The sequence below is a fragment of the Heterodontus francisci genome, chromosome 42, assembly GCF_036365525.1.
Source record: "Heterodontus francisci isolate sHetFra1 chromosome 42, sHetFra1.hap1, whole genome shotgun sequence".
Taxonomy (NCBI): Eukaryota; Metazoa; Chordata; class Chondrichthyes; order Heterodontiformes; family Heterodontidae; genus Heterodontus; species Heterodontus francisci.
The window spans coordinates 18,992,597-19,006,617 of record NC_090412.1 but is presented as its reverse complement, the minus strand read 5'-3'; the positions used below and the strand labels follow the sequence as shown (position 1 = coordinate 19,006,617).

General features: G+C 44.8%; 1 protein-coding gene across 10 annotated transcripts in view; it reads right to left on the bottom strand.

Moving 5' to 3' along the window:
• ptpn20 (protein tyrosine phosphatase non-receptor type 20) overlaps positions 1 to 14,021 on the bottom strand; it is a 332,558-nt gene that overhangs the window by 135,446 nt on the left and 183,091 nt on the right. For all 10 annotated transcript variants that reach the window (XM_068020703.1, XM_068020704.1, XM_068020701.1 and 7 more), the window contains 4 exons: positions 10,979 to 11,086; positions 10,760 to 10,876; positions 8,169 to 8,359; positions 1,062 to 1,163 (listed from right to left, as the gene is read on the bottom strand). In XM_068020703.1, coding sequence (XP_067876804.1) covers positions 1,062 to 1,163; positions 8,169 to 8,359; positions 10,760 to 10,876; positions 10,979 to 11,086 — 518 coding nt within the window. The remainder of the gene's footprint in view (positions 1 to 1,061; positions 1,164 to 8,168; positions 8,360 to 10,759; positions 10,877 to 10,978; positions 11,087 to 14,021) is intronic.

Below are 14,021 nucleotides of genomic sequence, written 5' to 3'. Positions count from 1 at the left end.
CATAGTATATCATGAGCTGAATTTACCTGAAAACCAACCTCCATTGCCTGAATGGATTGAACTGTGCATGACGAGGAAGAACTTTTTTTTTTCAAATCAAGTCCTCGGGCTGAATTTTACCGGCCCCTCGACCCTGCAGATTGTGGAGGGTGAGCTGGTAAAATTCTGCGGGGAGAGACCCACCTCTACCCATATTACTGGAGGCAGGGGGACCTCTGTGCTGCCCCCCCCCCCCCCCCACCCCCCCAACCACCATTGCCTGGCGACGGGCCCTTCATCTCCATATGTAGATTGCCACTAAATATATTCAAATGAACTTACCTGCCATCTCAGGCTGATTTTACGGCCTCTGTTCGGCCTTTGGAACGCCGCACAATTTTTATTGGATGTGAGGATGGTGGGAAGAGGTTGAAGGGCAAAAGTCTGAAAGTTTTGGGGGGAGGATTGTTTGGGTATTTGAAAAATCAACTGATGGCCATTGCAGGCAATGAAATGACCATGGGGGCTGGGGAAGGGCCTCCATCACGTAAATATAAAATTAATAAAAAATCAATAATGTTTTCCCTTGAAAAAATAATGTTAATTGTAAGGGCTTAAAGTTCAGCCCCGATTGTGTGAAAACAGGTAAATGGGGTTGAGTTGCAGATTTTATTTCATGTCAGACCAGACTCAAGGGGCTGAATGGTCTCGTCCTGTTCCTAATATTCCTATGTTTCTACTCTTCAAATATTCATCCTGGCTTCACAGAGACCTCTTTGACTGCAGTTCCGGAGAATTTCCCTGCCTGTGTATCCCTGGCGACAACACTTGGCGCTGACATCAGCAGCAGAGAAAACAAAGTAAATGAAGAAGCAGTGATTAATTGGCACCACAATTGTGGTTTAAAGGACACAGATAATAAGTGATATGAAAACTGAAAGAGATGAGGATTTTAACAGTATTGAGGGCCTGGGGAAGAACATGTTTGAAGCATTCTTGTGTTTTTTTTTCAAATTCAGTAATCACAATTATGAATATTTCATATAATCATCAGTAGTAAAAGTAAACATTTTAATACTTACTGTGACGCTGACACCTAGGCTTCCATCTATTTTAGCCAGCTCCACACAGTATCTGTCTCCTGTCTTCAGGTCCTGTGATGGTGGCAAAGTTTCAGTACCATCCTGTCAATTAAATCACAAAGTACTGATGGTAAGACTCTTATCAGATCCAAACCATTTATTCTCTGTTTGGGTTAAAAAGCCAATAAGTTGTATATTCACAATATAGCATGTGTCATGAGTTTCCTTCAACCTTTTCTACATTTTAAGGTCACAGGCGGGTGGGATAGGTCTACCAGCAGCATGTAACAATTCATCCAAGGCTCAGTTGGTCACACTCTTGCCTGCAAGGAAAGTAGCGGGTTCACGGACGGGAAGCTACTCAATCTCAGCCTCACGATCAGCACAAAGAAAACTGAAGTAATGTCCCAGCCTGCTCCCTATCTCGAGCCCAAGGATCCAGTTCAGCAGCGGATAAGTTCACCTATCTCAGCAGCACACTCTCTCAAGCTGTTTATATCAATGATGAGACACATGCAAGAATTGAAAAAGCAAGTGCAGCCTTCGGCAGAGTTCGAGCAGCAGTCTGGGAACAAAGAGGAGTAAGTCTGCCTACCAAACTGAAAGTCTACAGAGCAAAAGTCTTGCTCACTCTGCTCTCTGCATGTGAGACTTGGACTGTGTACCATCGTCATGCCAAGAAGCTCAACCACTTTTACTTGAGCTGCCTTCAGAGCTTCTGAACAAAATACCAGACACTGAGGTGGCACACCAAGCATCCACACCATATTGAGACAGTCACAATTGAGTTGGGCTGGCCGTGTAGTCAGAATGCCTGACACTCGCTTCTCAAAGCGAATCTTCTATTGGAGAGCTCGAGTCTGGGGTGCACTCTCATGGCGGTCAAAGAAGCACTATAAGGACACTCTGAAGGCTTCACTTAGGAGTTTTGATATTGACCCCGAGTCCTGGGAGAAGCTCGCCCAGGATCGCTGCAGTTGGCGCAACCAAATTAAAAAAGGGTGCAGCCTCCTTTGAAAGCAAGCGCATATCAGAGGCAGAAAGAACACACAAGGAGAGGAAATCCTGAGCCAGCAACTCATCCAAAACTCAATCATCTGTGGTGTCCTGCCAGATTTGCAGTAAAACCTTCTGGATGCAGATTGGCCTTAGCAGTCACCTATGAAGCCACTGGAACCCTACCAAAGGTGATGGACATGGTCATCTTCGCCTCGAAGGATGAACAACACACAGTGGGTTCAAATCCTTCTCCAGAGACTTGAGCCTAAAATCTAGGCTGACACTCCAGTGCAGTACTGAGGGAGTGCTGCACGATTGGAGGTGCTGTCTTCAGATGTTAAACCAAGGCCTCGTCTGCCCTCAGGTGGACATAAAAGATCCCATGGTGCTATTTAGATGAACAGGTGAGTTTTCCTCAGTGTCCGGGTCAATATTTATCCCTCAACCAACAACACTAAAAATATGGATTATCTGGGCAGTATCACATTTTGAAAAAGCTGAGTTAAAATAGGTTCATTCCCTTATTAATACTGCCAAGTTCAAAAATTTAACATATTGACTAAAAATATTTTATCAAACCGTGCACTCGCTGGACATAAGATGGCTAATGGCATGGTTAGCCATGCAGATGACTAACAGGGATAGGGACAGGGAACAGATGTTTGCACAGAAATTAAGGATAGGACTTTGAGCCTGCCACACACCAAAGAGCCACCGTGATCTCCCGTGCGGCCAATCATTTAAATAGTCGGGGTGGCCGGCCCAATCATGTGGAGGGGATGGGCTGTCCATCGCTGGCAATGGCGTCAGCTGTGCACAGGCGTTGGTGCTATTTTTAGAGGGCAGCCAGCCCTGCTGGCAAATTTAAATTTTTAAAGATACACCAACCGCCCAAAATCTATGAAATAAATTTTTAACAACCCTTTCCCACCCCAATAACAATTACATTAACTATTTGCCCTTTAACCACCCCCCAAAACACTTACCTTTTAAATCGGACCTAGCCTCCCGCTCCAGACTGCACAAAGTTCACCCCTTCCCACCATCCCCTACACCCATTGTGTTTATTTAACCCCATTTCCCCGCCACCGCTGAAAATGTGAACTCCTCCCCCCTCCCCACCAGTGTCACGCTAGCTTTCCCCAGACGGGGAATTGAAGGCAGGCCGAAAATCGCGGAGGGCGCAAAAGATTTCAGGTAAGTTTATTTCAATTTGTTCGTGCCATTCATTTAAATATTGAAATGCTGTTCCCATCGCCCAGCAGCAGGGGGATCGGGCCGGGCCCTCCGGCATCGGTTTCAGACCGCTACCAGACCCATCGCCCAGCTTCCCACCCCCCCTCCCTGCCACGGAGCCCGACGTCATGGGCTCGGTAAAATCCTGCCCTAAAAGATACCAAAATTAACCATGATTATTAATCCAAAAAGATCACGTATGTCAAGCAAGCACTTCAACTTTATTTGGCGAATTTGAAGCTTTAGCTCTGGCAATATGGCCGAGATTTTCAGATTCAATCAAAAGACCTACATGTTTTATTTTTCAGCTATCGCCCCCTAGAATTATTTCATCATAAATTATAATGGCAGCTGTTCCGAAATAATAAATGCCAGAACATTTTGTGATTCACTGAAACCACGCTGGTCCTTGAATGGGATGCTTTCAGGCAGTGTGAGGACAGCTATTTATTTGTTGACTGACAGTCAATACTTGGGTCCTTCCAGGCCAGTCCCAATAGGACAAGGTCGAGTTGGAGCAGCAGTTCAAACTGTGTTAGCCTCAATACTTCAAAAACCTTTAGTTACTTAAAACCATGTCCTTTACATTTGCAACTGTTAATGAATTGCTGTCCTTAAATAAAGCTCGGGAGCCACATTCCAGTGTTCAGCCAGAGGAGTGAGTTAGTTAGAAGGAAAATAGGGCATCTGTATGATAATAAAATGCTGAATTACTGCTTCAGTCCTCAGTGGAATGAATATCACTTCAGCACTGCTCAACGAGTAATGACTCAAAATGCAAATTCATCTCTGCAATTAAATGTGATTCTTGGTTTCTTTGAAAACGTTCATTTAACTTTAATAGCAACAGTATCTCTGTAGTCTGAGATTGATAGATTTTTGTTAGGCAATGTTATTAAGGATTATGGAGCCGGGGGAGAACTAGGTGGAGCTGAGACACAGCTCAGCCATAATCTAACTGAATTTTGGAATAGGTTTGAGGGGTTGAATGGCCTACTCCTGTTCCAATGTTCCTAGATGAAGGGCATACTCTGTGTGCACTAAGCACTGCATGGCACTAAATGAGACCGAAAATAAAACAAAGACAGAAAATGTCAGCCAGCATCTAACAGACAAGTTTATGTTCCCGGATGAGAACTGAGACCAAACTAGTCCAGTCGTGGCAGACATCAAGGTCACCTGCAGCGTACAAGAGATGCCATTTACATTCCTCTCCCGGATACTCACGGTGCTATTTAAAATTAAGGAAATTCCACTCAGTTGCCCTGTTATTGAAGAGAAAGTTTCTTGTCCCTTCTCCTGCTTCCCCTCATGGTTTGACTTGCTTGTGTTTTGAATAACAGCACAAGGAACAGATGTCACATTCTGATGGTATGTCCAGGCTGACTGGTGATTACCTGTGTAATGTTCCTGGATTCGTATAGCGCCTTTCACAGCCAATTATGTACTTATGATGTGCCATCAGGTGCTGTTAAGAGGGGCGATGTGGCACCCGTTTTGAGCAAACTAACGCCATACAATCAGCAATGAGATAAATGACCAGATAATTTGTTTCTAGCAGTGTACAACCAAAGCATTTTTTGAAGTCTGGTTGATTTCTCAGAGGAACACATTCAGCAGCAAATCCAGAATGGAGCAGTGGTGGGATTTAAGAAGATCTGACCAGCAACAAATGTGCTGAAGCTTATTCTGTATTTAGGCGACTTCTGCCTCAGCGCAAGACTGAGGTAGGCCAACAGTGCTGCTGTTAGACTGGACATACACCCAGAATGCCAACAAGAAGTTGTATTTAATATAGTAAAATATCCAAGAGCACTTTACAGGAGCACCATTGTCATCTCTTTCTTGCGCTGGTATTCACATCACAAGCAATTCAAACAGTGAGTGGCAGCAGCCAGAGGAGTAAATATCCTCCTGCTCAACTGCGGAAATGAGTTAAATTTCCTAAATTAAAAAAAAACAGTGATTATCCAGAAAAGGAATGAAACTGGCATCTCGAGCATGCTCCAGGTGTCGCAGCAGTGGACAGGTTTAGTACGATATAAAATGAAAGAGTTGAAGTTGTATGTGAGATCTAAAAGCATTAACATTAATATTTATGTCTAATTTATGTCACAGTATTACGACTATATTTATATCCTGTAGCCTCCACTCCACTCATTGTACTTTTGTGGGGTAACTGTGTATGGTCCCCAATGCAGTCCCGACTATAGCCTTGATTGATTGGTGATAGAGGATGGGAGTGCAGTGTCAGAACTTTGAGGTCTTAAGGTTGAAGTGTCCTCTCCATTTGTTTTTTGGCTGCATAGCACAGGACTTGGAGATACAGACTTGCCCGGCATCTACATCTCCCCCTCGACCTTATAGACTGAATCCAGAGGAAGGGCCCCCCCCCCATCCCCCACAACGTCTGGAGCCCACTTGGTTGCAGGAGTTGCAGAAGGTGCTTGCTAAAAGGCATCGGCGGCCGCCTATAGGACTCCATTCCAGTGCCTTTGATTCTCCTGAGCCGGACCCACAAGGCAGTCGGTACTATTTGACCCATAGCTGTGACCTGGTTGATGGATGCCAGGGCGTGTCCACACTCCGATCGTATCTTTAAGGGCCAAGGTTCCTCCAAGATCCCCTGCAGTTCAGCCTAGGGCCGTAGGGTGCCTAGTTGCCATGTGTCTCCATGAGGAGGCACTACAGGGGGGTGGGGGCGGGAAGGAGGGGTCTTGGTGATGCAGAGGCTGTATAATTCCAGGAAAGATTTACACACCTGACTCCCTCTTCACAGTAAGTTAGCCAACGGCAGTGGATCACGCAACTGCATTTGACGCATAACCACTGAGACACTGACCGTAGACTTAAACTCATCCATTTTACTCAGCCGTGTTCTTTATCAATCTATCGGCAACTTTGTTAGCAACTTGCTGGGAAAGGCAAACGGGAATGGTAGCCGAGTGGTTATGTTAGTGGACTGATGATCTGGAAACATCGGGCTGAATTTTCCCAGGTCCGCAGAAGTGGCTTTGGAGGCGGGGTCATGAGGAAATTTGTAAAGATGCGTGCCGGGTTGGCTCTCTGATGAGTTACTGCCTCTGTCGCCTTTCCCAGAGGCAGACTAGTGGGTTCGACAGACATCTGCCTGGCAGCAGCGGGAATCCAGTTAAGAAGCGTAATGAGCCACTTATCTTCAATTTTCCAAGTTGCGAGAGATTTTCCTGACAGGGCACCGACCCCCACTGTGCCAGGAGCCCAAAAATGGATCAGAGGCGGCTTCACAGCAGGAGGTCCAAGTGGCAACACATTTGAGGGTTTAGATTTATTCTCCGGCAGTAATTCACAAAGGGGATCTGCCCGCAGGCAGCAGGCATGAATGGAGACTAATGTCTCATCTAATGCTTGTCCTGCTGCCATCAGAGCCACTGAAGGTGCCTCCCTGGCGACGCTACCGCTCCTGCTGAGGGCCAGGCATTGCCTGCATTGTGAAGGCGGCCAACAGCCCTACCCACAGGCCAGGCTGAAGGGACCACCTGACCCTGGAACCTAGCAGCCGTCCCTATTTGGACAGGGCTCCCGGAGGCTGCCTCTTAATTAGCCATCTCCGGGAAGATCGCATCTGTCATCCTGCCGAGACCACTTCCAGGTTCTCAACCTGAAATTCATCCTAACGTCGGAATTGAGACCCAACTGGGAAAAATCAGCCCGCGAGTTCCAATCCCACGAAGGCCGCACAGTAATTTAAATTCAGTTAATTAAATCAATCTGGAATAATAAGTAATCAGTAATGGTGACCGTGTAATTAGCGGATTGTTAGAAAAATCCATTTGTTGAACTAATATCCTTCGGGTCTGGTCTATGTGACTCCTGACCAACAATACAAGAACGTGATTGACTCAAGCCACTCAGTTGGCAAGAAGGCAGATCATTACTACCTTCTCAAGGGCAATTATGGCCTTGCCAGCAACACCCACATCCTGTAAGTGAATAAAAGGTCTTCGACATTCTGCATTTTACTTGAAGAGGGATTGGTTGCAAAAACTATTGCGACCTCCTTACTCTTAACAATGATCAGAACTAAGACACTTTACTCAATTTTTAGGCCCAGCTGGTGTGCTGGTTCCCAGGGCCATTTTACCGGAGACAGGATCGGGGAAGGGCTCCCTGCCTGCAAGTGGCGGGTCGCCAATAGACCCTGTTAATGGCTACTTAAGGCCAAATGTGGGAGGCTGACTCTGATTTTCCAGTTAGCCTCCAGGTCCCTGCAGGCGGCGTGGGACAGTGCAACTACCGCCCAGTGGCAGACTGGGGGTGGGGTTGCGGCATCGCTCCAGGAAGCTTTCGAGGGCCTCCCCCCACGCCCCCCACCCCCCCCCCACCACCACTTCCCTCTCCCTCACTCACCTGCCGAGGCATGTTCTTGCTGCTTCCAAACTCCATCTTTGAGAGTCCGCACGCCATCCTTACTTGAATGACAAGGTCGTCTCCTGGCTATTAATTGGCCAATTCAGGGAAAATCACAGGTGAGTGACTGTTCGCCAAACATTGTGGGCTTCTGACTCCTGTTTGAGCCTGACCGGGGTGGAGGGGTTCAGAAGCCCACAGTGAAATCCTGTCCACCATGCCTGATAGTTTCGCACAAACACGAATTAGAGCAATTACACAACTATTGAAAACATTGGAAACAAAGTTGGAAATGATGAGCTGCTTACGGTCAGGATTTTCTGCTTCTGTGCTCACCAGCCTTAAATTTACCACCAGTTAAAGCGAATGGGCAGCAAATCAAAAGCTGGGACACACACAGTTGCAAAATACATTTATTGAAGTACAGGCTTTAAATTTTGCCCCAAGATACTTTTATCTTCCTGCTTGTTGACCTGGGCTTACCTTCATTTCCACTGCTTGGCCTTGAGCAGATAGCACACTGGACACTGGAATCACCTCAGGTGTACATGTTTCATGGTTGAGGCCTTGCTCTGTTGCAGGTGAGTTACCATGCCAACAGTTGGGTAAGCTCGCTGAGCTGTTGACTTTACTCGTTGATTTTGCAGTAACCTTCCGTGCAGTCTCACAAAGGCCTAAAAACACGCTTTAACAAGTTATTAAGCGGCAAATAATTCGGCTGGGAGTAAAGTCTTACATTTCATTCACAAAATGGATTTCAATCACGAGGCTGTATTGTCTTGAAATATAAACTATAGATATGAAGTTTGTAAGAATCACTGTAAATAGATATGATCCACTTTTATTAGAATCAGAATTTTATAGCATGCAAGGAGGCCATTTGGCCCATCTTCCCTGTGCTAGCTCTCTGAAGGACTTGGTTTCATTTCTCTAACCTTTATTTCCCCAAAACCTTTTACATGTTGCTTTATCAAATATTTACCCGCATCACTTTTATAAGCTATTGTATCTACTTCCCTCTCTGTTTCTGGTTGGACATTCTCCGGATAAGAACAAAAATTCTCCTAACCCTCCCTTTAATGTGTTGATGGTTTTAAGTTTGTGTTCTCTTTCTCCCCCTTCTGCTGTAAGACTTAGCGGGCAAGGGGGCCTCGTCTTCATGGAAAGAGGTGTTTTGCGTGTCCTTTCTCACTTGTCACAAACACACAATAAAGTCAGGTTTGATATGCATCATCGTGTCACAAGATGATGATGAAAAGAAGGCATGGATTTCCCCACCTCCGACAATAAAATTACCAAACTTGTTCTCATGATGTCCGTGGCCCTATAAATATATTGAATACTCATCAATAATACAAAACAGCTGTCCTCTCTATGAATCTCTGCACAAAACCCTGATAGTAAATCAGTTTGTCCAACACATGTATATAAAGGAGATTATTCCACCATTTGGAGAAGATAGAGTTGTGAAAAATAGAATTAATAATGTTACAAATCTGTCAAAAATCCAATAAGGATTATCTGTGGTCTCCCCACCCTATGTACAATAGCTCAATTCGAATGTCATTCAAAAAAGTATGGCTAGTTATGTGACAGCCATAAAACTATAGCCCATTTCTTGAGCAGACGTTAAGGAAAAAGGTATAATTTAATGAGAGTTATGATACATTTCTACAATGGATTACAGCAATATTTTTCAGCCAATCATCATCACTGTCCCAAGCCACTTGATGTGTCAGAAAAGACTTTCCACCAGCAAATGGGTTCGATTCAAATTCGGATCTGAGCCTTCTTGGATGTCAGGATGCCTCGCTGCACGGCTGGTACCACACATGGGCACCATGCCAACCGAAGCTTGTGTTCATGCAGCTTGGGTGCAAATTGGAAAACCATCACAATCTCCCTTTGCTGGCATTAGACAAAATTGATGGGCTTTCTTCCCTGCAATGTAATGCACTCAAATTTCTTACAGTTGGGCAACAAGAATTAGGCTAGAACAAATGACACTGCATCATTGTGCCGCCCCTTATTCAATTCAGCTCTGACATACAGGCCTTTGACCAAGATGGTTTGCTTTCAGGAACCGTTTGGCTAATATAAGTGCATCTCCTTTACAAATGAGATGCAACTTAGCAGCCATAGGGTAATAAGGAAGGGGCACCGGTCATAACCACTACACATTATGATCCAAGCTCTTTCTCATGGTTTAATTTTTATTTTAATGCATGTTCAAAGCCAAGGATGACAGTACTGGATTGTAGTCAAATTGTCTGAACCCATTTCTCTTGTCATTCTTGAGGTCTTTGGACAAGAGACAGACAGACAGACCCCTGCGGCTGGCAGAGAGCTGGCACGCAGATAAAGCCTATCCTCATCTCTCACACTGTCATTAAATCACAGAATCGTACAAAATAGTAGGAGGCCATTTGGCCCATTTTGCCTGTCCTTGCTCTTAGAAAGAGCTAACCTATTAGTCCCATAACTCTGCTCTGTCCCCAGAGCCCTGCAATTATTTCCCCTTCAAGTATTTACCCAATTCCACTTTTGAAGCTTACTATTGCAATTCAGCCCATTCAGGCATGTATTCCAGATCATGACAACTTGCTGCATCTAAAGACATTCTCCTCATCTCCACCTCTGGTTCTTTCAGTGGCACAGTGGTGAGCACCTCAGCCTCACAGCTCCAGCAACCCGGGTTCAATTCTGGGTACTGCCTGTGTGGAGTTTGCAAGTTCTCCCTGTGTCTGCGTGGGTTTCCTCCGGGTGCTCCGGTTTCCTCCCACATGCCAAAAGACTTGCAGGTTAATAGGTAAATTGGCCGTTATAAATTGCCCCTAGTATAGGTAGGTGGTAGGGGAATATAGGGACAGGTGGGGATGTGGTAGGAATATGGAATTAGTGTAGAGTTAGTATAAATGGGTGGTTGATGGTCGGCACAGACTCGGTGGGCCGAAGGGCCTGTTTCAGTGCTATATCTCTAAACTAAACTAACAAATGTCATATTTCATACAAGCATAGCAATAAGGGGTTTGTTCCAAGCCTGGTTACAGCAACATGCAAAATAGTGTGAATACCTTTTGGCTGAGAAATGATTAGTGTCACCTCATCGGGGGCATTCTGTAGAACCTCTGCTGCAGTTCTGAAAGTGACTCCCTCCAAGCTCTCATTATTCACTGAGATCAGACGCCCCCCTTCAAGACACAGAAGCAGAAAATGCATTTGAATGATGAAAGGGAGGTCTTCATGAAACTGTACTTGATAATGAAATGCATTCTATAAGAATCAGTCATCACCTTCTGTTACACGTCCATCCTTGTCCGCTGGGCCTCCTGGTGTGACTGATGCAATAAAGATCCCCAGGTCCAATCTCCCAGTGCTCTCCCCTCCAACAATCATAAACCCTGCAAAGAAAGATATATTGAAGTCAAGAGTCTACTCATATCCTTGCATTCATTTATAACAATGGCGCTTACAGAGCACCTTACTACATCAATATATCCCAAGCACTCCACATGTGGAACACTTTGAAGTGCAGTGACTAATTCCGTAGGTAAATGCAGCAGCCACTCTGTGCCAGCAGCTCATACAAACACAGGGTATGGTGTAGTGGTTATATTACTGGACAAGTAATTTAAAGAACAAGAAAGAATCTAACTCTCCAACAAGAGTTTAACCATTTCCCCTTAACATTCAGTGATATTAGCATCATTGAATCCCCCACCATCAACATCCTGAGAGTCACCATTGACCAGAAACACACATTCTGTGGCTACAAGAGCAGGTCAGAGGCTGGGAATTCTGCAGCGAGTAACTCACCTCCTGACTCCCCAGATTCTGTCCACCATCTACAAGGCACAAGTCAGGAGTGTGATGGAATACTGTCCATTTGCCTGGATGAGTGCAGCTTGAACAACACCCAAGAAGCGCAAGACCATCCAGGATAAAGCAGACCGCTTGATCGACACCCCATCCACCAACTTCAACATTCACTCCCTCCATCACCGGCACACCATGGCAGCAGTGTATATCATCTACAAGATGCACTTCAGCAACTCACTAAGGCTTCTTTGACAGCACCTTCCAAAGAAGAACAAGGGCAGCAGGCAGATGGGAACACCACCACCTGAAAATTCCCCTCCAAGTCAAACACCAACCCAAGTTGGAATATATCACCATTCCTTCGCTGTTGCCATGTCAAAATCCAGGAACACCCTCCCTAACACCACTATGGGTGTACATACACCCATGAACAGCAGCAGTTCGAGAAGATGGCTCACCACTACCTTCTCAAAGGGAATTAGGGATGGGCAATAAATGCTGACCTTGCAACGACCCTCACATCCCATGAATGAATAACAAAAATCACAACTTGAAATCCTACCATGGTAAGTTAAGAACTTGCGTTTAGTTTTTTAAAAAAGTTGCTATCAGTATCTTGAAGCTTTGGGATTGTTGTAAAAATTCAACTGGTTGGCTCTCGTCTTATGTGGAAGGAAACCCGGTCTTATGTAAATGTGATTAATGTTTAGCTTCTCTTTGACATGGAAGCCAGTCAGTTATATCAGAAACCTGCAACTAGCAATGCCCTCACTCCAAGAATGAATCAATAAAACAGAACAGTAATGAGATGAAGGACCAGTTAAACACTTTTTTTTAGTGGTAGGTTATTGTGGAATGTTGCCCAGGAGACGAGAATACTCTGAAATGGGATTTTTGAACAAGTCAGACAGGACCTCCATTTAATAATTTATTTACAGGACAGCACCTCCAACAATGCTGCACTCCCTCAGTACTGCACTGGAACGTCAGCTGAAGCATTGCAATAGGTCTTTAGGTTATTAACTAAAGTGTTAGCTCAGGTTTACTGCCAGAAAGCAAGCAGGGTCCTTCATTAAATGTGCAGATCTGACATCATCAGTGGCCAACTGCCATTTTAACAGGAAGCCCATGCGGGAAAGCTATTGTGTCATTCCTGCCAAGCCAAACTAACGGGAAGAGAAGTTGTGTCAGAAGTCGCCTTCAAAGTAAGTGATTTGATTTTGTTTGATTTTAGCAAATGGAGCCGGAGCAGGGAAGCAGGAGTGTCTCTGGACCCCACAAGCAATGTTTCGGCCTCCTCTGCACTGGACTTTCCTCACCCTTCCTCCTGGATTGTGAGGCCCAAAATCCCTCATAGCAACTTACCCAAGTGCCTTACTGTACCTTCAGTCCCCGGTGGCAGTGTCCTGCCGCCCGACATTCCATTTCCGCCTGCCAAACACTTCTCACCAGATCTGGGCAGCAGACGATGGGACCTATGCAGATGGGGCTTGGGAGTGAACATCTTTTGGTCCTCACGCTGCCAAGATTGGGATGGTTTGCCACCCACCTCACAGCACTCCTCCTACTCCCCACCCTGCCCTCAAAAGCTAAAATTGGGCCTTTAATGTCTCCTCGTTTTTTCACATCACCAGAACTAGTCCGTGGCTCCTTGTTGAACCTCACCAGCTAAAAGGAAGTACTTAGTCTGAGAATGAGCTCTGAGTTATTCTCAGATTTTTTTTCCCGTTTAACTTAGCCTAATGCCTGGTTGGAGCCCTACCCTGTGGAGCTGTGTTTATTTTTATGAGGGAGATCATTAAAACAGGTCACAATTTTAATCCAAGGTAAATGAATCACACTTGGGGTGTTTGCATTTTGACACGTTGAATAGTGCAGTGTGTTAGTGCAGCTGTGTAATCTACAACAGAGTCTATCAGCTCAATCATGACTTTAATAAATCACTCAGCGGCCTGATGGCAAATGTTTCATCATCGATACTTACTAGTACAGATCCTCAAAAAGAAAGTGCTAGTTTACAAAAGGTGGACATCCATGCACATTAAATATCATCATCTGTATATCTGATGTATTTTTAAAAAAAACGTATTCATTGTTTTACCAGATATATAATCCAGTTGAGACAAATAACCATAAATCTGACTGGGCCTCGAGAGAGGCATATAGCAATCAATCAATTTAGTCACAGGCTGATTTACCCAAAGGCTCAGAGGTGAGGTCATTGCACATTAAAGGTTTCAGTGAAAGAAAAATATATTAAACTTGCCACTGTTTAAAAGATCACCAAACCCCCAACAGAAACAGGAATCCCAAGAAAAAAAAGTAACTTTACAGTGAAATGTTCATGGACCTACAAACAATTACATAAAATAATTGCCCAGCACTTTATTCGATTGGGTAACAGTCAATGTGATTCTTAAAAAGATGATTTGCCGTCAAAAATGAACCAGATTCTGTGCAAAGATTTACCCTGTTCTATTCTGATTACAATGAGATGTGACTTAATGCATGTTTACT